The sequence below is a fragment of the Puma concolor genome, chromosome E2, assembly GCF_028749965.1.
Source record: "Puma concolor isolate L17-30 chromosome E2, mPumCon1.1.hap2, whole genome shotgun sequence".
In the NCBI taxonomy this organism is placed as follows: domain Eukaryota; kingdom Metazoa; phylum Chordata; class Mammalia; order Carnivora; family Felidae; genus Puma; species Puma concolor.
Window position 1 is genome coordinate 43,815,288 of NC_141681.1, and position 27,613 is coordinate 43,842,900.

At 41.6% G+C, this 27,613-nt stretch overlaps 1 protein-coding gene and 1 long non-coding RNA gene across 5 annotated transcripts in view; both read left to right on the forward strand.

Moving 5' to 3' along the window:
• Positions 1-27,613, forward strand: part of GARRE1 (granule associated Rac and RHOG effector 1) — an 84,124-nt gene that overhangs the window by 15,168 nt on the left and 41,343 nt on the right. For 2 of the 4 annotated variants that reach the window (XM_086689605.1, XM_086689606.1), the window contains exons 2-3: positions 2,773-2,826; positions 14,305-15,602. In XM_086689605.1, the coding sequence (XP_086545731.1) occupies positions 15,108-15,602 (495 nt within the window). In that variant the 5' untranslated portion in view covers positions 2,773-2,826; positions 14,305-15,107. The remainder of the gene's footprint in view (positions 1-2,772; positions 2,827-14,304; positions 15,603-27,613) is intronic. The other 2 variants (XM_025914199.2, XM_086689608.1) reach the window with 1 other exon arrangement.
• Positions 15,609-24,524, forward strand: LOC147573521 (uncharacterized). Its single transcript, XR_015244846.1, has 3 exons — positions 15,609-22,259; positions 22,511-22,814; positions 23,050-24,524. It is a non-coding gene; the product is annotated as an uncharacterized LOC147573521 (long non-coding RNA).

The window sequence follows — 27,613 nt, forward strand, 5'->3', positions numbered from 1 at the left end:
ATCTTATGGTAATTATACATTTAATTTTTTGAGGCACCATTGTACTGTTTCCACAGCGACAGTACCGTTTTATATACCCACTGGTGATGCCCAGGGTTCCAATTTTTCAATATCCTTGAGAACATGTTATTTTCTCTGTGGTTTTTTTCTTTTTATAATAGCCACCCTAATGGATTTGTGGTGGTATGTCATTGTGGTTTTGATTTGCAGTTTCCTGATGATCAGTAATGTTGAGCATCTTTTCATGTGTTTGTTAGCCATTTGTTTATTTCTAGTCACGTCCTTTGCCCGTATTAAAACTGGATTGTTTGGTTTGGGGTTTTTGTTTTTGTTTCTGTTTTTTTTATTTTGAGTTGTATGTAGTTCTTATATATCCTGGATATTAATCCCCTTTCAGAGGTATAATTTACATACATTTTCTCTCATTCTGTGGGTTGCCTTTTCACTCTGTTGATAGTGTCCTTTGATGCACAATAGTTTTAATTTTGATGAGTTCAGTTTGTCTGTTTTTTTCTTTTGTTGCCTATGCTTCGGTGTTTTATCCAGGAAGTCATTGCCAAGTCCAAGCTCATTAATTTTTATATATTTAATGAATTTTGCTCTAGGAGAGTATGTATTTATTTAGTATGCTTAAATTGTCCCATTATTGGCCATTAATAGAGCTTATTCTTCAGGTTGAGTCTGAGTCCTTTTGACAGGAGTCACATTAGAAGAATTCCTTGCTGCCTGGCCTGATAAGAATTCCTGGCTTATCTTTTTTGTTTCTGACCCCAGATCTAGAATCAGCCATTTCTTTAAGGAGCTCTGGTTTTGGGGGTGGGAAATAGTATTAGGGACATTCATTACAACTGAGATGTGAATCCTTCTAGGTCTTTTTAGTAAAGTAAACATGTACATTTTGGAAAGAAAAAGGGAAATCATGATTTCAGGCTAATATCTCAAAATCAGATGAATCGTTAAAGGATTTTTGTTTCTTTGATTTTATATTTGTGTCTTTTCTCCTTCGTTGGCAGTTAACACCAAAGAGTTACAGTAAAAATACTATTTTCAACTTGAAATAATCCTTCTCTGTGTGGTTATGCCACACTATTTGATAGTTTAGGTTCATTTTTGTTTTTTTTTTTTATTTTTAGGGATTGTTTTCTTTTTGATTTACTTTTCTTTTTTTAGTTGTACAAAATATTTACTTAGTTCTAAAGATAAAACTATAAAGCAAGGTAGATTGAGAGAATGAATGGCTTTCTTCCATGCCCTTGTTTACTCTGTACCACGTAGGTAACATTTTCATTGGTTTTTGATTTATTCTTCTATTGCTTTAAAATACATAAGCGAATGTGTGTGCATATCTCCTGCACCCTACTCCACTCTCATTTTATTTTTCCCTTGTTTTTCATCTTAGCAATCATATTTCTTATTTTCAAGAATTCTTCCTTCTGCCTCCTTTATGGTTTGCTTGCTTTTGTTTTTTTTTTTTGTTTTGTTTTGTTTTTTTAATTTTTTTTTTCAACGTTTATTTATTTTTGGGACAGAGAGAGACAGAGCATGAACGGGCGAGGGGCAGAGAGAGGGAGACACAGAATCGGAAACAGACTCCAGGCTCTGAGCCATCAGCCCAGAGCCCGACGCGGGGCTCGAACTCACGGACTGCAAGATCGTGACCTGGCTGAAGTCGGACGCTTAACCGACTGTGCCACCCAGGCGCCCCGCTTGCTTTTGTTTTAAGGGTACATTATCTGATATCTCTCTAAGGATACCAGTTTAAATTTCTTTTCAGGGACAAAATCTATGTTTCTTCTGGAGTCCAATCCGCTTTTCATCCTAGGTGTCCTTTTGTGTCCTCTGGTTGTTAGGGGTTTTTTGTTTTTTGTGTTTGTTTTTCGTTTTTGTTTTTTTAAGTCTACTGTCTGATGATCCTTATCAGTGAAGAACTGGGTTGATGATATATATAGGTAATTGAGAAAAGGTTCCTGTTTTACCAGCAGTCCTTTTGCCATAGGAGGAGTTAGCTGATTAAGTGACCAACCATCAGAAGTATAGAGATCAAGTTGATGAACCTATTTCCCACTCCTTACTTCTGTACCTGCTCACTCAAAGCCAGGTGTTTATACAGCTCCTCCAGTCCCTCTGCCCGCCTTTGGCTCTGCGTGTTCTGGGAAGTGTTTAGCTCGGCTGTGGTCTGTTGTATCATATAATTCCCTCTGCCTTCTCTTCATCTTCTGGAAAGTGGCCAGCATTTAACTAGACTATATCCCTCAGCCCTACTCATCACTGTTGTGTTGTGATTCCCTTGTCAATGTCTTTATGGTTACTTCATTAGGATTTGGGGCCAGTGGGAAGGTAAGTATGTGTGCCTATTTGTTTAGCCCATCATTCTGAAGTGAAGCTACTTTGTGCCATACCGTTGCAGACAACAGGACTGCTTTTTACTCCCATTTTCTCTGCTGGCTAATGACTGAAATGGATTTATAATTATTCTCTGTATTCCCAAATCATAGCTATCACATCGTTGAAACATGTGATGCCTCCTGCCCTAGGATACGTAGATTTCTACTTAGTTCCGGGGTTGGGACCTTTCCAGGACCTTTGTCTGTACTTTTCTCCAGACGAACAGAGATAACAAGGCCTGCCTACTCTCACTTATTGTATGGGAATGACAATAACAGGTTCATCATTTAGTGCTCAGTATGTGCCAGGTGTCATTCTATGTGCTTTATGTGTATAAACTCATTTAACTTCATAACAGTAGTTACTGTTATTATCCCTATCTTACAGATGATGAAACTGAGGCACAGAGAGGTTAAAGAACTTGCCAAGGTCACATAGCTGGTAAGTGGCAGAGCCAGGATCCCACCCAGTTAGTCGGTCCCTAAGGTCACTCTCTTATCCACTGTACTCTCTATAAAGGGAAGCTTTTCAGATTTTCTCAGGCTGACCAAACCATTTTTGATATCAATTAGGAGTATAAGAAAACTCTTTTTATACTTTGTCTAGTTTCAAGCATGTTCTTTGTTATTGTTTGAAATAGAAATTGCTGATGACTTTGATTGCAGAAAGGAAGGTTTTAAATGACATAATCAGGTCTGGGTTCAATTTTAATCTATTGAGAATTTAGCAAACTACTGTGGTGTTGAAAAAACGTGACTTATCTACTAAAATGTCCTCCTCAGCTATGTGTTTGTAAATCTTGGGCATCATTAAAACTTATGAATAAAATACTTAAATCTTACAAGTCTTGGCTACAACTAACTACTGAGGTCTTTCACAATGTATATTGACTTCCACAATGCATATGAATAATGGATTCATAAGTGATTAATATTTTCCCAGTGAAAATTCTTTGTAAGAAAATACAGAAATGTCCTGAAATAGATTGAACATATTTTAGCCCTTCAGGCAGATAAATATGGGGAGAAAGCATTAGAAAAACATTAAGCGTTGAGAAGAATTTTATGTAAAAAATAACAAAAGGGATATATCCAGGTGCTTCTGTGCATGTCTGTGTGCATTTTATACTTTTTATTGTGGAAATGTTCAGTCATACACAACAGTAGAGCAAATGGTTGATGGATCTCAGGTACCCATCACCCATCCAACAGTATTTTGTCAGGGGATATTATCACTGCCGTGAAGACAACTCCTTAAATGGATGTCACCACCTTTCCTGCTTCTTAGCTCTTGGCAAAATCCTGTTTGAAAACGATAGAACCTGAGTGTTATTTCAATTCCATCATATTTCCTTGAATTCAACACTGTCTAGTTTTATTATAGCAAAGATCAGCACAGGAACAAACAGATCTGTTAAGAATAAGTAAAAGCCAGTTTTCATCTTCTTAAGGGGCTTGTGTGTTCTCTCTGCCTGGGGAAGAACCCACCTGACTGTGGGACATAAGTGGTCTTGTTAGAAGGGATTATACACACAGGTTCTCACTGAGGCACGGGGAGTACGGAGGGCAGGTGGTTCTTCACCTAGGGCTCCAATTCCAAAACTGAAGGGAGACCTCAGTGTTTTGGATATGTGTTTGACTAGGAGTGTTTTTTCATCAGTTTCTCAAAAGAGTCTATGACCTTTCCCGCCCCCCCCCCCCCCACCATCTTCCACTCCCCAACTCCACATACATATACACAACACAGAACCATGTCCCGGAGCAGCCCATGTGGGAATCACCTGGCATCTGGAAAGCATCTTTGAGGACTCTGTGTTACCAAACAGCCTCTCCTGTGTGGGATCAGAATTGCGTCCACCACCTAGTCAGAACTACACAACACCCAGCAAGGCTGGGTTGTCAGCCATGGCTGATGGTAATGCTTACCCAATATTCCATATGGGCCCCTACATTTCCCAGCCCCTCTTGTCATTACATTGGTACCATGTGACTAATTCTAGTCAAAGGGCCATGAGGGGAAGTGATGTGTGTTGCTTCCAGTGGGAAGTAGTGAAGAGTAGGTCTGAGTTCCTTTTTTTGTGCTGAGATGACTGGAAAACACAAGTTCTGATCGTGTCACGACAAGTTGAAGAAGGGCTGCCAGACCCATGCTGAACTTCATGTGAGCAAGAAATAAATCTGTCAGGTTAAGCCACTTGTTTCAGGATTTGTTGCTACAGCATAGCTTAATCTGTCTGCCAGTCGGAATAGTTCAGAACAGAACATTTACATATGTGTTCGGAGCTCTGAGAATCCACACACCCAAGTTTGATCCCGGCACTCTATGGTCTAGTGCAGCTGTTCAGCATCCTGGGATTTTCCCCCTCATCTGTAAATTGAAGGGCTTAAATTAGATGATCTTTATGGACCCTTTTGGCACCGACGTTTCTAGATTCTGGTTAGCAGCATTTAAGTACAGCTTTCTAATGAAGTATGAAAAGGAGACTAACGCTGGCACTAAAGGTGTCCCTGGGAAACTTGTTTTGGGGGCACCTGGGTGGCTCAGTCAGTTGAGCATCTGACTTTGGGTCAGGTCATGATCTCACAGTTTGTGAGTTCGAGCCCCACGTTGGGCTCTGTGCTGACAGCTCAGAGCCTGGAGCCTGCTTCAGATTCTGTGTCTCCTCCTCTCTCTGCCCCTCCTCTGCTCACGCTCTATGTGTGTGTGTGTGTCTCTCTCTCTCTGAAAAATAAACATTAAAAAATACAAAGAAATAAAAAATAAAAAAATAAAGGTGTCCCTGGGAAACTTGTTTTTTATCATGTACCTTTTGCTGTTAAATGAGAAGTTACGAAAGGAAAATGGCAATGAAAGATTTATTATTTAAATTCATTTTTTAAAAATTCATTTAAAAATAACAGCTTTATTGAGATATAGTTTATATACCATGTGTTTTAGTATATTCACGGTGGTACAACTATCACCACTGTCTAACTTCAGTACTTTGTCATACCCCAAAAAGAAACCCTGTACCCATTAGCAGTAACTCCCCATTCTACATATCTGCTTTCTGTCTCTGGATTTGCCTGTTCTGAACATTCCGTATCAGTGGGATCATATAACATGTGGCTTCTTGTGTCTTGCTTCTTTCACTTAGCAGTGTTTTCAAGGTTCATCCATTTTAGTTTGTATCAGTATTTCATTCCTTTACATGTATGTAATATATATACATCCAGTATTATATAGCTGTACCACATCTACTCATCAGTGGGCAGACATTTGGATTGTTTCTATTTTTTGGCTACTATGAGTAATGCTGCCATGAACATTTATGTACAGGTTTTTGTGTGAACATATAGTTTTCATTTCTCTTGGGTATGTGCATAGGAGTGGAATTACTGGGTCATGTGGTAACACTATATTTAACATTTTGAGGAACTGCCAAACTTTTTTCCAAATCTTTTTTCCCATCTTACAATCCTACTAGCAATGTGTGAGTGCCCAATTTCCCCGCATCCTCACCAGCACTGGTTATTGCCTTTTTGTTTGAAGTAATTATTTTTGATGAAGCAGCTATGTGCAAACCAAACAATGAGGAGATTTTAATACATATTTTAGCTTGTTAAGTGATTCTTTTTCACTGTGAACTTAGCACTAAAATAAAATTTATTTTTAATTTATTTTGGAGAGAGAGAGCAAGAGCATGCGTGGACATGCACATGCCATTGGGGGAGGGACAGAGAGAGAGGGAGACAGAAGATCTGAAGCAGACTCTGTGCTGACAGCAGAGTGCCCGATTCAGGACTCAAACTCATGAACCATGAGATCATGACCTTAACTGAAGTTGGACGCCCAACTGACTGAGCTACTCAGGCATCCCTTTTAAAAAATAACAAAAAAACAAAAGAACAGCAGTCTTTTTATTTGTATATATATATATATTAAGTTTATTCATTTATTTTGAGAGAGAGAGAGAGAGAGAGAGAGAGAGAATCCCAAACAAGCTCCACGCTGTCAGCACAGAGCCCAATGCGGGGCTCAACCCCACAAACTGCGAGATCATTCATGATCTGAGCAAAAATCAAGAGTCAGACACCCAACCGACTGAACCACCCAGGCACCCCTAAAATAAAATGTTTAATGACTAATAACACAATCCCCCAACTTGTTTGGATTTTAGAAAAATTATTTTTATTTGAAAAAATAATACATTCCTTCTATCTGAAACCTAGCATAACACGGTATATTAATTATACTTAAATTAAAATTTTTTTTTAATTTTTTTTTTTAACATTTATTTATTTTTGAGACAGAGAGAGACAGAGCATGAATGGGGGGAGGGCCAGAGAGAGAGGGAGACACAGAATCTGAAGCAGGCTCCAGGCTCTGAGCTGTCGGCACAGAGCCTGATGCGGGGCTCGAACTCATGGACCGTGAGATCGTGACCTGAGCGAAGTCGGACGCTCAACCGACTGAGCCACCCAGGCGCCCCTAAAATTTTTAAATAATACATTCTTGAAGGGAAAAGGAGTAAATGATTCACCAGATGTAATTGTTCTCTTAAAGCATAAATTTGTCTGTATAAACTGTACACTTCTAAATATCAGATGGATTGTACCTTATATAGGCTTAAATCTTTAAAAATCACAATGAGGGGCGTCTGGGTGGCTCAGTTGGTTAAGCGGCAGACTTCAGCTCAGGTCATGATCTCTCAGTCCGTGAGTTCGAGCCCCGCGTCGGGCTGACAGCTCAGAGCCTGGAGCCTGTTTCAGGTTCTGTGTCTCCCTCTCTCTGACCCTCCCCTGTTCATGCTCTGTCTCTCTCTGTCTCCAAAATAAATAAACGTTAAAAAAAAAATTAAAAAAAAAATCAATGAAATCCTGACAGGTTGCGCATAATGGAACTGTTGATATGTTACATTAAGTATATTCAGGGTTCAGTATTTAAAGAACAACCTCTGTGTATCTTTTAAGATGTTCATTAACTCTGTGATTATTTGTTTCAAAGGTTGATGTTTTGTATATTAAATTGTTGAGAAGAGGTATACCCCATTATGTTGGGAATATAGGTATTTCAGGTAGTATATTTGTATAGTCTATCCTCACTATTCTCAAATTCTATATTTGTGGATTGACTTAATGACTAAAATTTATTTGTACTACAAAATCAGAACTTGTGAAGCTATTATGGTCATTTTTGGACATGTGCAGAGTAACAAAAAATTTTGAATTGCCCAGTGTGCACACCCCTGTGGCTGTCAAACAAGGTGATGCTCTGCCTTCTTATTTCAACTCTTAGATTGTAAGGTGTCTATTCCATAATCTATCCAATGCCATGGTTTTTGCATTTTTATGCTTTATGTTGGCAATTTCACTGTTTAAAAAGCCCCCAAGCATAGTACTAAAGAGCTGTCAAGTGTTCCTAAGCCTAAGAAAGCTATGATGTGCCATATAGATAAAATACATGTGTTAGATAAGCTTCATTAAGGCATGAGGTACAGTCCTGTTGGTTGTTAGTTCACTATTAATGAATCAACAATATATATTAAATAAGATGTTTAAAGAGAAACAAATAAAACAAGGTTGTGTATTGACTGATGAAAGTGTTATGACCAGAGACTCATAGGAATTGAATTCTGTGTGTCTTCTAAGAGTATTGATTCAGTATTTGCAAATTACAGTTTGCGTGATGACCTTACATAATGTAACTACTATAAATGACAGGGTCAGCTGTACATGATGTGTTGCTTCTTTCTTGCTGCTTTCAAGATTCTCTTTGGCTTTAGGCAATTTGATTATTTTATCCTACTTGGAGTTTGTTGAGCTTCATGTAGATTCCTGTTTTTCATCGAATTTGAGAAGTTTTTGGCCGTTATTTCTTCAAATATGTGCCTGTCCCTCCACTCCTTGTAGGAATCCCATCGTTTGCCCAATGGTGTCTCACAGGTCTCTGAGGCTCCTCAGACTGGATGATTTTGATTTATGTTCAAGTGTGCTGACTCTGCTCACTTAGTGTATTTTATGTTGAACCACTTAGTATACTTTTTATGTCAGTTATTATATCTTTAAACTCCAGAATTTCTGTTTGGTTCTATTTTTTTCAATACAGTTTTTATCTTTTATTGGTATTCTTTATTAGCTGAGACAGCACTATCGTACTTTCCTTTAGTTCTTTACATATGGTTTCTTTGGTTCTTTCAATGTATTTTTAAATAGCTGGTTTTAAGTCTTTGTCTAGTAAATCCAGTTTCCTCAGGAATTCTTTCTGTTGTTTGTTTTCCTGTGTATGGGTCAAACTTTCTTGTTTCTTTCATGTCTTGTAAGATTTACTTGAAAACTGACCATTTTAAGTGATAGAATATGGGAACTCTGGAAAGCTGATTTTCTCCCATCTCCAAGTGAGTTCCATGTCAGTTCAGATAGAGAAGTGGGATCTTTCAGGGAACTACCAGATAGGTCAAATAATTTTAATTTCTAGGGACTGGAATCTTTGTAGGACCTCTAGCCCAGTTTTGCTCCCTCTGGTGGCTGCCCGCCTTCTGGTTTTCACTGCAAATGCAGCTATTAGTTTTCAACTCTATCACAGAGTTAGAGAACAGGGAATGGAACTAGGTCAAGTTAAAATGCTATAGAACTCACTATTCATACTGAAATTCAGCTGTTTTTCTTGAATAGATGTTCTCCAGTTTTCTGGAAGCCTGTTAGTTTCCAGAGTTTGGAAAAAGTTGATTCTGACCATTTTGGCCAGTGTTCTTATTGTTTTTATGGAGAAGAGAAGTTTTAGAGGTCCTTACTGCAGAGTAAGTGGCAGCACTTTTGATATCATTCCCCTCCTCTTTCTTTACATGTTTTTATTTTCATGAATCTGTCGCTCTTTTCTTTTTTCTTTTCTTTTTTTTTTTTAATTAGAGTGCACACAAGCAGGGTCTAGAGGGGCAGAGGGAGAGAGAGGAAGAGGGAGAGAGAATGAGAATCATTTTTTTTTTTAACGTTTTGTTTTATTTTTTGAGAAACAGAGTACAAGCTAGGGAGGAGCAGAAAGAGAGGGAAACAGAATCCAAAGCAAGCTCCAGGCTCTGAGCTGACAGCACAGAGCCCTATGTAGGGCTCGAACCCACAGACTAGAGATCATGACCTGATCCGAAGTCAGATAGATGCTCAACCGACTGAGCCACCCAGGTGCCCCAAGAGAATGAGAATCGAGCCTGAGGCGGGCCGTGATCCCATGACCCTGGGATCATGACCTGAGCTGAAATCAAGAGTGAGACCCTCAACCTACTGAGCCACCCAGACATCCCTGTTGCTCTCTTCTTAATAGTGAAATTGCAGTTTGGATTAGGTCTGAATCTTAGAGTTTGCCAAGGCTTTTAATCTAGAACTTTTTCTTACACTCCAAATTAATCATATAAGCATACACATTTCAGACTAGTGCAATGCACATATTCATGGCCCCACTGGTTTATTCTAAAGAAGTAAAGAGATTTGACTGAGACCAGCCATTTGGTAATCTCTGTCTTACTGCCTCTCAGGTCCCACTCTTCCCTTCCCACCCTCAGTGTTTTTTCCCTACCCAAGTGTCCCTCCTTTCTATGCTAGTTAACTTTTTGTTTTCTTCTTTTAATTTTTTTTTTTTTTTATTTTGAGAGAGAGAGAAAGAGCAAGCTTGAGTGGGGGAGGAGCAGAAGGAGAGAGAAGATAATCTTTTTTTTTTTTTAATTTTTTTTTTCAACGTTTATTTATTTTTGGGACAGAGAGAGACAGAGCATGAACGGGGGAGGGGCAGAGAGAGAGGGAGACACAGAATCGGAAACAGGCTCCAGGCTCTGAGCCATCAGCCCAGAGCCTGACGCGGGGCTCGAACTCACGGACCGCAAGATCGTGACCTGGCTGAAGTCGGACGCTTAACCGACTGTGCCACCCAGGCGCCCCAGAGAGAAGATAATCTTAAGCGGGCTCCACGCCCGGCTCAGAGCCCCATGCAGGGCTCAGTCTCACGACTGTGAGATCATCAAAACCGAGGCAGATGCTTAACCGACTGAGCTACCAGAGTGCCCCATCTTCCTTTAATTTTTTGCTGAACTTAGAAAAATGCACAAATTATAACAACAGTGCTTAGTTTTTTACCTCCAAATAAACACCCAGGTGATCACCACCCTGGTTAGTCAGTAACTACCCACAGTGCTGCAGATCTATCCAGGAACCAGTGGGTCATTTTTCAGATGTAGCCTATCAGACCTTTGTTCATCTATCCTAAATAGACATTTCTGGAAGCCAGTGGTATATATGTTTTCCTGTATCTCCTTTTTTATTGGTATATAATTCGCATGCCATAAAATTTACCATTTTAAAGTGTGTGATTCAGTGGGTTTTATTGTATTAACAAAGTTGTATGGTTATCACCACCATCTAGTTCCAGAACATCCTTATCACCCCAGGAAGAAACTCTGTATTAATTAGCAGTCGTTTCCCATTCTCTATGTGTCTTTGATTCCTGGCAACCACTAACCTACTTTTATCTATCTCTGTAGATTTGCTCTGTCTGAATGTTTCATGTCAGTGGAATCTCTCATTGTATGGTCTTCTGTGTCTGGCTTCTTTCACTTACCATATATTTTCAAGGTTTGTCCACATTGTAGCATTTATCAGTGCTTCATTCCTTTTTATGGCTGAATGATATGTATGGCTATACCACATCCTGTTTATTCATTTACCAGTTGATAGACATTTGGGTGGTTTCCACTTTTTGGCTCTTACAAATAATACTGCTGTGGACATTTGTGTATAAGTTTTTCACTTATTTTATTTAGCTGTCATGTGTAAGTTTTTATATGAACTTGTATTTTCAGTTTTCATGGGTACGTAGTTAGGAGTGGAATTTTGGGTCATATGGCAATTCTAACATTTTGAGGAACTGCCAGACGGTTTGCATCCAGACTGATGTGGTTTGCATCATTTCAGATTCCTACCAACACTGTATGAGAGTTCTAGGTTCTCCACGTTGTTGCTCATACTTGTATTGTTTTTGTTTGTTGCTCTTTTTTTTTAAGTTTTTTTTAATGTTTATCTATTTCCATTGATTTGTCTTTCCTCATGCCAGTCCTCCACTGATTATTATAGCTTTATAGTAGTTTTTCAAATCAGGAAGTGTGAATCCTCCAATGTATTTTTTTCTTTTTTTTTTTAACGTGTATTTATTTTTGAGAGAGAGAGCGCAAGTGCAGACGGGGGAGGGGCAGAGAGAGAGAGAGAGAGAAACAGAAACACGGAATCCGAAGCAGTATCCTTCCTGACTCTGAACTATCAGCACAGAGCCCAACACCAGGCTCAAATTCATGAACCGTGAGATCATGACCCGAGCCGAAGTCAGACGCTTAACCGACTGAGCCACCAGGCTCCTCAACAACATATTTTTTTCTAATACATGTTTTGGGCATCGTGGGTCCCTTGCATTTCCATATGAATCTTAGGATCAGCTTGCTGGTTTCTATAAAAAAAGGTGGTTTAGATTTTGATTTTGAATTTGTAGATGAATTTGGTGAGAAATAGTGTATCTTTAAGCATTATAAGTTTGATTCAAGTAAATTTTGGAAATACATAAAGTGAAAAAAGAGTATAACTATTTATGATGCTTTCTTTAAAATTAGGTAAGTATATGGGTCTTCTTGGCCTTTTAGGACCAACTAGCAGAGGAATGGGGGTGGACTGTCAGAGCCACAGGCACCCGTGTGTCACACAGAACAAAGAGTGCTCCTCAGAACTGCGCAAGACGCTCACTATAGCCAGCACAAGGCGATGATTTTCTTTCATAGACCACATGGTTTCTGTGTAAACAGCATTCCTGTTGAGGACTTCTGTTGTACATCAAAATTTGTAAAGCTACATCAGTTATAATAGAGTACTTTGGTAGGGATAGATAGGATTTCCTTATTGTCATAAATTTGAAAAAAGAACATTTGGGAACATTTCTTACAAGTAGTTGTCTGATATGTTGTTTCTTAAAAAGCTTATGAGGGGCACCTGGGTGGCTTAGTCGGTTGAGCGTCCGACTTCGGCTCAGGTCATGATCTCACAGCTCGTGGGTTCGAGCCTCGCGTCGGGCTCTCTGCTGACAGATCAGAGCCTGGAGCCTGCTTCGGATTCTGTGTCTCTCTCTCCCTCTGACCCTCCCCCGTTCATGCTCTGTCTCTCTCTCTCTCAAAAATAAAGAAACATTAAAAAAATTTAATAAAAAAAATAAATAAAAAGCTTATGAGATTTTTTTGTAATGTTTATTTATTTCCGAGACAGAGAGAGACAGCATGAGTGGGGGAGGGGCAGAGAGAGAGGGAGACACAGAATCTGAAGCAGGCTCCAGGCTCTGAGCTGTCAGCACAGAGCCTGATGCGGAGCTCGAACTCCCAAACTGTGAGATCATGACCCGAGCCGAAGTCGGTCGCTCAACTGACCGAGCCACCTAGGCGCCCCAGATTTTTTAAGAGCTAAGATTCTCTTGAACACAGAGCTGCAAATGGCAGCCAGTTTAGTTGTACTTACATGCTACCTGGCTTAGAGTTGCTACACCTTTAGGGTGTATGTGTGTTTCTCTCCTCTCTTGCTCTTTTAGCCTCCGTACCTTCCTCCGTTCCTTGTGCAATTGTAAAGGCGTGGTGGTTGGCCAAGATGAGCGACAAAGTGTGACTTGTATTTTTTTTATCAACAAAAAAGTAAAATGAAAAGAAAGGAAACCTACTTATCAATAAGTAGGCCAAACTATATTCAGAGATCGTAGTTTAACAGGGACTAAGTATAACACTCGGTAAAATAGACTTGGACTGTTGTTACATTTGGGAGAACAGATAGTTCAGGCAAATGTGAGCCCTGATGTTAGCTGTTTGAGAAGAGTCACACTACTTCACTGTTAAAGGACCAGAGGGGCGCCTGGGTGGCTCAGTTGGTTAAGCATCCGACTTCGGCTCAGATCATGATCTCGCGGTCTGTGGGTTCGAGTCTTGTGTCGGGCCGGCTCTGTGCTGACAGCTCAGAGCCCGGATCCTGCTTTGTATTCTGTGTCTCCCTCTCTCTCTCTGTCCCTCCCCAGCTTGTGCTCTGTGCTTTCAAAAATAAATAAACATTAAAGGTACCAGAAACTGTAACCAGAGAAGCCCAGATGTTGCTATTTACACCTGTGCAGAGCCGGGGTTTCTACAGAAGGTGCCCCAGGGTATGAGAACCAGCACACACCCCGCCAGGCTTCCCTTTGAACATCCAGAGGGGAACCTAGGTGGGGACAAGGGGAATCCTGTCGGCAGACCTCCTGTCAGCCACTCACCACACCAGGCTCTGTCTGTGCACTGCGCTTCCGCCCAGCTGGAGTATCCTGAATGCCCTCTGTGCCGTCCTGTTTCAGGGCCTTTGCTCTGGTGGTCCTTTGAGCTGGGGAACCCCACCCATCCCTTTGCATTTGTGAAAACCTATCCTTCGGTCAGGGGCTACCTCACGGGAACATTTTCTTTGTAGCAACCTTCTGATATCTCTCTGTTTTTGCTCCTCACTCTCTTTTCCAGTCCCCCTTAAGGTCTTATGACTGCTGTAGTTGTTGACCATCCTCACCGTGGTCTGGATACTCTCCTGATCCCCTTGCAAATTTATGAGCTCTTTGGGGAGGAATCAAGGGTTATGCCGAATACCATCACAAATCCAGGCCCTTTTAGCCTCAGCTTTGAAGTGGTTGGTGTGGAATCAAACCTTCCTGGTTGCACTATTTTTGTACAACTTGAAGAATTTTCTAATAGTCACCATGTCATAGTTCAACTCTAGCTCCCCTACCTGCTTTTGTAAGGTTGTCTGTGATTTCTTACTTATAGCCCGCCTTTGTGGATTTTAGCATTTCACGAGTTAATGTTTCAGAATTCCTCATTGTCCTGTAACTTTCCTAACTTTATCTTATTTTTCCCCCTCACAGGAAATGACTTAGAGGCCTTACAAATATATCGGCGCATTCTTGCTTCAGACTTTACAATTGAGGGCCAGCCCAGTCTGGAAGCACCTCTTATTACTGTTACAAGGAAACTGCTACCTCAGCAAACAAAAAGAAAGGAGGAGGAGACTTATAATAACAAATGCCATTTTTTAAAAAAACACTTGTTTTCAGAAAACATCAAAGGAAATTTGGAAATGTTTCGCATTGAGAAGAAGCTTTGCAGGTGAATGGGTTTGGCAGGCAGGCTCTGTCAACATTCTGCAGAGGTTTGATCTTCCTTCTTCAGGACCTAGTGTGAAGTAACTGGACTGCTTTTTAAATTGCTGTTGATCAGCTTGTGGGTTTGGGGGTTCTAACTTTTCTGGTATATTGAAGATACATTATATTACATTATATTACATTTTTTAAAAGTTAAGTTATTTTTCTGCCATTGTAAATACAAGTACCAAAATATTCTTGCAAAGCAATTATAAGTAAGCATTTTTCTCGGCAAGCATATCTTTTTATTAAGAGAGTGGAATGCTAACAGTTCCTATACAGCATTTTGGACACATGTTTATTTTTGGTCAGGGGTCCTGCGTACACTGAAAATATTAATTACATAAACCTGTCGTTCTTGCATCTACTTTAGGTCACATGGTCACCTGCCTCATGGAAATGCCTTTTTTAAAACTTAGATTTGCAGAACTCCACTATTTTTATACCTAGCTACAGTTCTGGGGGGAAAGAAAATAGAATCAGGACCCTGACCCGCTCACGGTCACTGGGACAGCCACCCCTCCCGCATGTATTGCTGCAGCGCCCAGGACAGTAAAATGGACTACAAGCGGCGCTTCCTGCTTGGCGGGTCCAAGCAGAAGGTGCAGCAGCACCAGCAGTACCCGATGCCTGAGCTGGGCCGAGCACTGAGTGCTCCCCTGGCGTCGACGGCCACCACCGCCCCCCTGGGCAGCCTGACCGCTGCGGGCAGCTGCCACCACGCCATGCCCCACTCCACTCCCATCGCCGACATCCAGCAGGGCATCTCCAAGTACCTGGATGCCCTCAACGTCTTCTGCCGTGCCAGTACTTTCCTCACGGATCTCTTCAGCACTGTGTTTAGGAACTCTCACTACTCCAAGGCAGCCATGCAGCTTAAAGATGTGCAGGAGCACGTCATGGAAGCAGCCAGTCGGCTGACTTCAGCCATAAAGCCCGAGATCGCCAAGATGCTGATGGAACTTAGTGCTGGGGCCGCAAACTTTACAGATCAGAAGGAATTCAGCCTCCAGGACATTGAGGTAGAGTATCTTCTGTGTCATACTTGGGTAGGAAAATGTATTCCAGAGGGAAGTGAGAATGCGGTTTTCATTTTGTTCCCTAAATCACGGCAGTGATGATCATCTTCTTTCTGTTGATACTCTGTCCTTGTAAAACACTTTGTGCAATACCAGGTTCTAAATTGCTTTCATTTCAAATTAAGTAGGTTAAAAGACTGTTAAACAAATCAGCCTGTATTTTATGTTCTTTCAATTTTGAAGTTGAAACTTTAGTTCTGAATAGCATACTGTTAAAAGTACATAGTGGAGACTGAGAATTCTAAATATGAGCATGAACTTTGTGAATTGTCATTATATGGAACCATTGGTTTAATGTAGAAAGTTCACACATGTTTACGGGATAAATTATTTTTCCAGTTCTAAATTAATTGATTAATATATTTCTTAGGGTCTTTGTTAATCGAAATGAAGTATTCTCCCTCTTTCAGGGCTCTAGATTAGAACGTAAGATTAGAATACAAATTTCATTCAGAATAAAGATGATCTATTTCCTTCATTTAGCAAATCATTTATTAAACTGATCTGCTGCTAGATTAGTGTCACTAGTGTCACTGCTAGATTTTAAAAATCATTGTTAGCTGCTCAGAGAATTCTTCTGAGTTTGATTTCTCACGTCCTTGTGCATTTTAACCACGTGTAAGGGGTTAGGTTCCTGAATGCTAGAACAGAGAATGCCCCTTTCCATCTTGGGGCTGAATTTGATTTTAGGAAATCACGTCTTCTGAGCCAACTCTGGTGGTTAGGGTGGCTAAACAAGTTAATTTATACTGCTGTGAATTTAGGGGGTATAAAAAAGGTAAGCTATTAAATAATGTGACTAATTTGTATTGTTTAAAAGTGATTTTGAAGGTGTTTCCAAGAGAATTTACAACTATATTTGAAAAGAGTATTATTGGTGTAAATTAGGGATCATCAGACTTTCTGTACCAAGCAAATAGTAAATTAAGTTTATTTCAGAGAGAGAGAGTGCACGCACAAGCAGGGGAGGGGCAGAGAGAGGGGGAAAGAGAGAATCCCAAGCAGGTTCTGCACTGTCAACACAGAGCCCAATGCCGGGCTCAGTTTCATGAACCACGAGATCATTACCTGAGCCGAAGTCGAGAGTCAGACACTTAACTGACTGAGCCACCCAGATGTTCCCTTCTGCTTTTTTAATAACCTTTATGAATGTAAAAACCTGTCTTACCTTCTGGATCTGTCTGTTGAACTGGATTTGGCCCGTGGGCTGTAGTTTACTGAACCTGCTGGTCATTTTCTTTTGAGTCTGTCCAAGTATATTTTAAATTTCTGATTATTTCTATGATCACATTTTATATTCAGGGAAATTACCATCTTGAAGTGTTTTTAAAATGGCTTGTGATAGTTTCAAGTATTTTTTGAGTTACATGTGTAAAATATACATAAAGCATTTTTTTTTAATATACTTTTTGGGGCACCTGGGTAGTTCAGTTGGTTAAGCTGCCGACTCTTGGTTTCGGTTTAGGTCATGATCTCAGGGTTGTGAGATCGAGTCCATGTCAGGCTCTGCACTGACAGTGTAGAGCCTGCTTGGGATTTTCTCTCTCCCTCCCTCTCTGCCCCTTTCCACACTCCCACTGTCTCTCTTTCAAAATAAATAAATCAACTTAAAAAAAATGTACTTCTCAAAAGAAATTCAGAAGGTGAAATGTAAAACTGCTGCTTTACTCTCCCATCCCATTCTGTTTCCTAGAAGTGGCCACCGTTAGCTGGCCAGCGTGTACCGTTCCAGACTGCTGTCTGGGTACATATGTGCACATGCACAAATGTACAGCTTTGGCCTTTGTTTGTTTTACAGAAAGGACCATGTTGTTCAGCCACCAGTGTGCCTGGTCGCTGCTTTGCAGAGATGTGGCAAGAGAGCAGTTAGGGACTCTGCCCTCTCAGAAAGGGTTATACAGTATTAGACTCAGCCTGTCACAGCTTTCATCCTGTAATGACATAAACACTTAGTTTTTAGACTTTCAGACAAGAGTGGTTTGAAAAATAAGGCCAAAGGCTTTTATTTTAACTTGAACATCTTTGAGCTCTTTTTCAGCCCATGCCTCCAGGTGCTAGACGAGACAGAGTTAGTCATGGCCCTTTTGCCCTCCAACCCTTGCCTGGCGAGTGCCCTTGTTCCCCAGGTCAAGACAACTAGAGCAGGAGGAACCAGCCCTGAGGACTGGGGGTTTAGGAAGCTACTGGGCTGAAGTTGCACTTACCTTGGCCCTTCTGCTTTCTTGGGACCGTCATGGACCACTTGAGCTGAGAAGGAGAAATATTTCTTTTTTAAAAACTTTTTTTAAATTTTATTCATTTTTGAGAGACAGACAGAGCATGAGTGGGGAAGGGGCAGAGAGAGAGGGAGACACAGAATCTGAAGCAGGCTCCAGGCGCTGAGCTGTTAGCACAGAGCCTGACACGGGGCTCGAACTCACGAACTACAGGATCATGACCTGAGCCGAAGTCAGACGCTCAATCGACTGAGCCACGCAGACGCCCCAGGAGAAATACTTCTAATTGTTGTGGTTTGGGATTTTGACTTGGCTTCCCCACTGAAATGTGATTAGGACAGCTGGAATATTACCATGTTTTTGTACATAATAGGCTAAACAGGCTTTGGAGGCTAGACTGGAAACTAAGTGCTGTTGATGGGTTTTAGAATCTATGGGTGTATTCTAAGTTTCAAACAGCTGACTTATAAGTAAATTCTAAAGTGTGATTGCCAAGTTTAGGCCCGCAGACTTAACATTTTGCTTTTTCCACAGAGCAGTATTTGTTGTTTCTGGAACTTAGGTACTGCCATGGGCCAATAAGGGTCTTACCCTCAGAATACTCACCAATTCACATGGAATGGCTAGGCATTTGGGTTTTTTCCTGTTGGTCTTTTTAGGGTTTTATCGGCAAGGCCTTGAGAGACTCTTTAACATTCATCCCTGGGGCCTCACAATGCTGAACTTGACTGGCTAGGTAGGACTTCTCTGCTAAGGAGCTTAGCCGAGGACTGTGACTGAGGACAGCCCTGAATTCAGTGTTCAAATGCATCACCATTTTACTTTTTATTTTATTATTTTTTTCTTTTAATTTTTTTTTTTTTTAATTTACATCCAAATTAGTTAACATATAGTGCAACAGTGATTTCGGGAGTAGATTCCTTAGTGCCCCTCACCCATTTAGCCCATCCCCCCTCCCCCAACCCCTCCAGTAACTCTCAGTTTGTTCTCCATATTTATGAGTCTCTTATGTTTTGTCCCCCTCCCTGTTTTTATATTATTTTTGATTCCCTTCCCTTATGTTCATCTGTTTTATCTCTTAAAGTCCTCATATGAGTGAAGTCATATGATTTTTGTCTTTCTCTGACTAATTTCACTTAGCATAATACCCTCCAGTTCCATCCACGTAGTTGCAAATGGCAAGATTTCATTCTTTTGAATTGCTGGGTAATACTCCATTGTATATATATACCACATCTTCTTTATCCATTCATCCATTGATGGACATTTGGACTCCTTTCATACTTTGGCTATTGTTGATAGTGCTGCTATAAACATGGGGGTGCATGTGTCCCTTTGAAACAGCACACCTGTACCCCATGGATAAATGCCTAGTAGTGCAATTGCTGGGTCGTAGGATAGTTCTATTTTTAGTTTTTTGAGAAACCTCCATACTGTTTTCCAGAGTGGCTGCACCAGCTTGCATTCCCGTCACCATTTTAAACCTAAGTCAAAGTACTGATCCCACTGTCCCACCCTAGAGGGGGGCCAGTGTTCTGTTCCCTTACTCACAGCCAGGTCTGGGATGTGCTCCTTGATCTCGGTGCCTGGCTAGGAACTGCGGCTGCTCACTCTGTGCTCTGGGACAGACCTGGTGTGCATGAGTCCTGTCCTGTCTGGACTTGTCAGTGACTTTGCCCCTTACCCTCCCAATCTCATGGTTATAATCTCACTGGTAGAGAAATGAGTTGTAACTGTAGTGTTTCACTAGTTAACAAGCGCTAGGATCATGGTTATGAGGCATGGGGTCAGAAGATCTGGGTTTAGAAAATGACTCTGCTTCTGTCTGTATAGTCTTGAGCAAATCTTCTAAACTCTCTAAGCCTCACTTTGCCCATCTATAAACTGGAATTATAAAATGGAATTATCAGGGCACCTGGCTGGCTCAGTCGATAGAGTGTGTGACTCTTGGTCTTGGGGCTGTGGGTTCGAGCCTCACACTGGGAGTAGAGGTTACTTAAAAAAAAATCTTTAAAAAATAAAATAAAATGGAATTACCACCCACCTTCCAGAGTTCTGGTGAAGATCAGAGGTGATTAGTGTTTCTGAAACACTTTACCCAGTTGTCATCATTTATTATTATTGCTTTCAACATGGCTTGAATGGTGCTAATAGCCCTTCTCTGAAGTGCAGAACACAACCATGTACCAAACCAACATCAGAGAGAAATGTTCGGCAAGTATTTTTCTAACTGGAATCCTTTTAAGGGGAAAAAACTGCCACTCCTAAAACCGTTGCTCTGTTAATTTCTTTCCTGTTTTGTTTTTTAATGTTTATTTATTTTTAAGAGAGAGAAAGAGAGACAGAGGGCAAAGAGGGAAGGGGCAGAAAGAGAGAGAGAGAGAGAGAGAGACAGGATCTGAATCAGGCTCCAGGCTCTGAGCTGTCAGCGCAGAGCCCGATGTGGGGCTCCACCTCACCAACTGTGAGATCATGACCTGAGCTGAAGTGGGACGTTCAACCACCTGAGCCACCCAGGCGCCCCTTTCCTGGTTCTTGAAGTCGGCACCTCCCTTGTTGTAAGGCAGCAGCAGTATTACCTGCCTGATGGAGCAGCTGCCAGGACCTTTTCATCATAAAAGCCCAAGGGGACTGCTTCTACCAAGAGTCCTCCCTCTCTTTGCCTCCCGCCAAGAATGGGACATTGGGGAAGGAAGAGGGCCGGGGGTGGGGTATCCATTAAATATATTTGCAGTACCTAACAACCTTTGGACAAGCCAGTTGACAGTTTAGGTAGGACTTGTCCTCCTCTGGATTTATAGAAAACACATAGTTTACATCGTATATGAACTGGGATTTTGTCTAAATAGGAAATGTGATCTTAATTAACTGCTTCATGGGAATTCCTTTGTATAAGTCTCAAACTGTCAGTCCAGCCAAAATGTGAATTCAGGAAAAATATGGTTTCCCATATTGAATTTGTTCTTTATACAAAGCTTTGAATATCCCAACCAAACCTTTTTGTGAGGTAGACCGCACAGGACCTGCTGTCTGTATCTTTTCTCTTTGAGTCTAGGAGAATCTATCTCTACCAGAGATTTTTAAGATTATGTTAATTCCAGTTTTCCTGTAAAATGCTGGCCTGGCTAAATTGGCTGCTTTCTCCTTGATTTTATCTACCTCAGTATCGCTTGTCCTAGAAATCTGTTATCCTTTGCACTTAAACCGTGTAGTCCATATTAAAGCAGTACAGACAGTCCTGTAAAGTTTTTTTATTTATCAGAAAGTCACAGATGTCCACCTCTTTTTACAAGTATTTATCACTTGTCTTTAATAAAATTCCTGTTTCAGTGCACATGTAAGTAAAAGAATCAAACTGACTTGTGATTCATGCATTCATTGCACAGATATATATTGAACACTTTATTTGTGCCAGATACTGCCAGGCACAAAGGATACACTAGTGAACAAGATAGAAATTGTTCCCTTTGTGTAGAGAAAAGAGGACTGCAGTCTTAGATAAGATAATTAGAAACGGTGTCATTGAGGTGACATTTGACTCACTAAAAAACAAAATTCATCCAAGTAAATTTTAAAGATCTTACTGGCTTTATTCAGCTATTCATGAATCGGGCAGCATCCCATCTAGCAAGCAGATAGAAAGGAGCTCCAAGGAGCTATACAACATAGAAAGCTTTTATAAGGCAGAAAGGAGCAGGCAAAGAAAGTTTCTAGCAAAGAGTGGATTGCTTCCGGCAAGGCCACTACCTACTATATGAGATGGAACGGGTCTCTTGGGTGGATTACCTCACTACTGTTGACCAGGTGATTCTAAATTGACAGGTTACAGGTATTATTCCTGGAAGAGGCTGAAATTGCAGTTAGGTTAAGTATTAAATCTTGGTTTGCTGATGTGAGGCTTAGCACAAGTGACTCCATTTGGGGCCCCTTGTTTCTTTCTTTATTTGTTATTTATTTATCTAAAATATTTTTACTGTTTTATTTTTGAGAGAGACAGAGTGTGAGTGGGGAAGAGGCAGAGAGAGAGGGAGGCACAGAATCTGCAGCAGGCTCCAGGATCTGAGCTGTCAGCACTGAGCCCGACTCAAATTCACAAACTTCAGGATCTTGACCCCAGCCAAAGTCAGATGCCCAACCACCCAGGCGCCCCCCCCCCCACCTTGTTTCTTTTTTTAAATAAAGACCTGAAGGAGGTGAAGGAGTAAGCCCTGTTGATAACCAGGAACAGAGGATTCCAGGCAGAGGGAACGGCTAGCGCAGTTTCTGAGGCAGGATGAACCTGAGTGTTTGGAGAGTGGTGAGGACCTATTGTGGCTGAAACAGTGAGCAAAAGGGAGAGTACAGGAGAGTAGGGGCGGGGGAGGTGAGGTCAGAGTGTCCTGAGGTCAGCCTTTTTTTTTTTTTTTTTTTTTTTTAAATTTTTTCTTTCAACGTTTATTTATTTTTGGGACAGAGAGAGACAGAGCATGAACGGGGAGGGGCAGAGAGAGAGGGAGACACAGAATCGGAAACAGGCTCCAGGCTCTGAGCCATCAGCCCAGAGCCTGATGCGGGACTCGAACCCACGAACCGCGAGATCATGACCTGGCTGAAGTCGGACGCTTAACCAACTGCGCCACCCAGGCGCCCCATGAGGTCAGCCTTTGAAGGGAAGGTGGAAGGGAGGGCAGCGGGAACAGCATCCTTGACGATTCTTGTGTGATGAGTGAGCAGCCCTTGCCACTTCTTGGGGTGGTGGTGGGGGGCTCTAGGGCTGGGGCTGGGGCCTCAGTGTTGGGAGGGCATGGCCCTCCGGGCAGATGCTGTGCATAGACATTCCAGAAGCCCAGGGCAGCTTTAGGGATCCCAGGAGTTGTATGTCTTTAAGGAGACTCTATTTTATTTCTTCTGGCAATTTTAGTGGCTTTTCAAGTATCATCACCACTTTGTAAGTGGGCAGGCAGACTTTATTTATTTTTTTTTTATTTTTTTTTCAACGTTTATTTATTTTTGGGACAGAGAGAGACAGAGCATGAACAGGGGAGGGGCAGAGAGAGAGGGAGACACAGAATCGGAAACAGGCTCCAGGCCATCAGCCCAGAGCCTGACGCGGGGCTCGAACTCCCGGACCGCGAGATCGTGACCTGGCTGAAGTCGGACGCTTAACCGACTGCGCCACCCAGGCGCCCCAGCAGGCAGACTTTAAATCAAACCTTTATGTAATTGAATCTCGGCCTTCAACTTTATGCACTAACAAATGTCTTTTGTGTACTGTGTGATTATCTGTGAATCTGTTTGAAATAATTCATTTGTAAGCACTGACTCGTAAGAACCTTCAGACATATTCACATTTCTTTTGGTAGATATATGCCAAAAATATTGTAGAGCAACAGCAATGGAAAATATTAGGGGCTGGTTTCAAAATGTGATTTTCATTAACCTTAATGGAATTAAATTTGCATGTTGTTCCTTTTTTTTTTTTTTTTTTTTTTTTGCCTAAAGGTAAAATTCATTGTTTCTTCTTTATTTTCTTTCTTGTTTTGACTAGTAGATCTTTCATAACAGATTATGGGGTCAATATTTCCTAACTATATGTGCCAAGTGAAAACCCAAATTGCTGCTATTAATCAGAAACTGAAGTTCACTTCATTAAAAGCTTATATAAATCCAGTTTTCAGGCTGTTGCTAATTTCTAACCACTCTTTTTGGCTTATTCTTTTATTGAGGTGACTCTTCTAGCATCTAAATTGCCTTCAGATTTTAGCTTTTAGAAGAATCTATAATTAATTAAGCAGCTGGAATTTGGGTGATTTTGTAAACTTCATTGTGGATCAACAAGATGTACTGTCTGCCCTGCCCAATCCATGTGGGTGGAAGCCACTGGGGCCAGGGGGTGGCTGCCACTCTGGAAGCACTGGATCCTTTGATTTTGAGTGGCCAAGACCCACTGTGCTACCAACTCATTATTCTGAAAATTGCTAATTAAAAGAAAAATAAGGAATTAAACAAATTTCCTGCTTCTCCGGTACAACTGTTTTTTAGCGTAATCACTGGATTTTTTAGCCCTACTGGATGGGGGAAGGTTGTTCTTCTGTTTAGAAAAATCTCCGTATTTTCTGGATAGAAGAGACGATACAATTAGGAAAATCACCATTTTGCAGACCATAATGAATTAACTGACTCGGGCAAGTGGTCAACAATGGAGGATAAAACCAGTTGGTAAAAGGTCACTGGGGAACTTCATAAGGGAAAGAACAGGACTTTCTCACTCAAATCCACTGGTCAACCTCAGCATCACCAAAAATGAGATAACCAGTTAGTTGATCATATCTCCTAAGAACCACACAGTACCCCCATAGTATATTCTTGCACCTCTCCCTCTTCTCCCCTGTCCCCAGGGTGGGAGGGGACCTGACATAATCTCATCAGTCCTCTGGAATGAATTCCCAGTCTACACAAAATACGGGGCATAGTGGAGCAAATTATACACCACAAGGAAGCCATTAGATCAGAATGTGGCATGTTCTATAGGCAGTTGACTTGATTTAACAAGTCAAGTAGCATGGGGGGAAAAAAAAGAGGTAGAAGGCATCTAAAATGAGAGTTAAGAGATATGACAACCAAATAAGATAAGCATTTTGGGGTTGAGATTCAAGCAAACAAAAGACATTTTAAATTTTTTTTTTTTTTCAATGTTTATTTATTTTTGGGACAGAGAGAGACAGAGCATGAACGGGGGAGGGGCAGAGGGAGAGGGAGACACAGAATCGGAAATAGGCTCCAGGCTCTGAGCCATCAGCCCAGAGCCCGACGCGGGGCTCGAACTCACGGACCGCGAGATCGTGACCTGGCTGAAGTCGGACGCTTAACCGACTGCGCCACCCAGGCGCCCCAAACAAAAGACATTTTAAAAGAAAATTTGGGAAGTTTGAACATGTACTTTGTCTTCGTTGATTGGGATTTGCTTCAAAACATTCCAGCAAAAAAAGGTGGTATTCAGGAGAAGGGTGATAATAACATGGCAAAATGTTGATGGTTATTGAAGCTTTTTGATGGGTATATGAGGGTTTGTTAACAAGTTTTAAAAAAGGGGGAGAGAAACTTAGGAGTAGTGAATCAGGAATACCCCATAAATGATTCCATTCCTTGGAGGATTTGTGCCTATGAAGTGGACTCATAACAGAAAGGGGAGTGTTTAGGAGTCTTTAGGAAGTCTTTAAGAGTCTTTAGGAAGACTCTTCTGTTTTCTGTCTCCTCACAGAATACTTCCCTTCTGGCACTTCTGATCACCAAATGTGCGCTGGGAGTTTTTCCCACACCGGCAATTCTGAGTCAGTTTTGACACTATTTACTGGAAGTTAGCATCAGACCCCACAGTGAAAGGGCTTAGTCCCACAGGACTGTCCTCCTCCCCTTTAGACACCAATCACATGTCCAGGGTGTTGTTACCCTTGCTTACTACCAACTGGATGTAAAGGAGAGGTTCTCATGATTGCCACCATGGGTTCAGTTAATTTGCGAGAGCAGCTCACAGAACTCAGAAAACATTTTACTTACTACATCATAAAAAGCTATAACTCATTATCAGCCAGATGAAAGGGATGCACAGGGCAAGAGGTGTGCAGCTTCCACACCCACTCTGGACGCACCAACCCTCTAGCACCTGCCCGTGTTCACCAACCCAGAGGCTCTCTGAGCCCTGTCCTTTGGGCTTTTTCCAGGCTTCATTATATAGGTGTGATTGATTAAATCATTGGCCGTTGTTGATTGATTCTACTTCTAACCTCTCCCTTCCCCAGAGTGGTGGGACTGAAAGTTCCAAACCTGTAATCAGTGGTTGGTTCCCTTGACAACCAGCCCCCCATTCCTAGGGGCTTTTCAAAAGTCACCTCATCAACATAAACTCAGGTATGGTGTAGAGAGGCTTGTTACAAATAACAAAACACACTTTATCTCTCTTATCACATAGAAAATTCCAAGAGTTTTAGGAGCTATGTGCCAGGAACCTTGGAAGAAGACCAAAATACATATTTCTTACTATAAATCACAATATCACAGGGAGTGTTATTAAGTTGTTGTGATGAAAAGGAAAGCAGGTACTTTTCAGGAAAATGAAGAAAATAAAAGTGAGTCAAGGAAGAAGCAGAAAAACACCCCCCTGGGCAGGAAGGACCCCAACAGCAGGTAGGCAGGGTGTGCTCCTCATTTTGGTGACTCAAATGGCAATGTTGCTTTCCTTTAGGAGAATAGGATTTAAAAGTTAATAGTTGCTAAAAAGGCTTCAGGGAACATAAGGGAACTACTAGGTTTGGTGGGCAAATTCGAAGGAAAGAGAAATAAAAGAGTTCCTGGAGTATAATTTTACATAGAACTAGCTTTCCCGAATTATTTTCTCTTCTAAATGTTTATGGTTATTGGTTGGCTTGTGAGATTTCACAGGATTGGATAACAGCCTGTTTTGGCAGCCTCCCTCATCTTTACAAATCAGGATTCTGAGTGTCTGTAAAATGACAGTTGCCTAAAATCCTTCTGGGACCAGCATATACAGGGGTTGTGCCCTGTACCCCGCTGCTGCCTCAGGCCAGTGTGCAGTCTTTGTGTGGAGGGGGCTTGTTTGCAGTGTCCAGTCCCCCACGAGACTGGGCTTCTTTGCCCTCTGGCTGATGCTGACATATCCAGAGCCAGGAAGATAGAAATAGCTTGATGCGGAGGAACCCCATGAGTCCTTGCTCACTCCAGGACCCCTCCTGAGGCCTCACCAGCTCCTTTGGTCTGCTCTCCTCTTTACCTAGCTGCTACCACCCACCCTCCTGGAGAAAATACACACGAGCTGGCTACGAGCTGGCAAAGATGAGTGAGAACAGTCAAAAGTGCTCTCAGCCTTGTGGACAAGACAGACAAATAAGTAGACTGGGACAGTAGGTGTGATGCTGTGGGATGCAAATGACTGCTGGTTGGTTCAGAGTTCTCCTGCTCCTCTTACTCTGGCAGGACCCAGCCCCCTACACCAGAACTTCCTACCCAGCCTGGAAGAGGTTAGGGCAGGGCGGAGAACTAGGTTAGGCCCTGATAAGGATTCAGAACTTACACAGAATGAAATGGGACTTTTTTTTTTTTAATTTATTTGCTTATTTTGAGAGAGAGGGAACAGGAGGGACAGAGAGAGGGAGACAATCTCAAGCTCCATACTGTCAGAGTGGAGCCTGATGCCAGACTCCAACTCATGGAACCGTGAATGATGACCTGAGCCAAAACCAGGGGGTGGACACTCAACCAACTGAGCCACCTAGGCGCCCTGATATGGGATTTTTTAAGGGGGATTTTGAGCAAGAGACCAGCATGATTAGACTTGTTTTTATAAAAAAAATCATTATGGCTACAAGTGATAGAAACCAAACTCAAATAGCTTAAATGACAATAAAAGCAAAAAGCAGCTAATAGTGATGTATGCTGTGCTCTGTTCTGAGACTCTACACATTAATTCACTGAATTCTATTATTTTTTTTTTTATTTTTATCTTTTATTTTCGAGGGTGAGAGAGACAGAGCACAAGCAGGGGAGGGCAGAGAGAGAGGGAGACACAGAATCCGAAGCAGGCTCCACTTTGAGCTTGTGCGCACAGAGCCTGATGTGGGGCTCGAACTCGCAAACCATGAGATCATGACCTGAGCCGAAGTCGGATGCTCAACGGACTGAGCCACCCAGGCGCCCCTTAATTCTATTAATAACCTTATGAGTTAGGTACTATTCCCGTTCCTG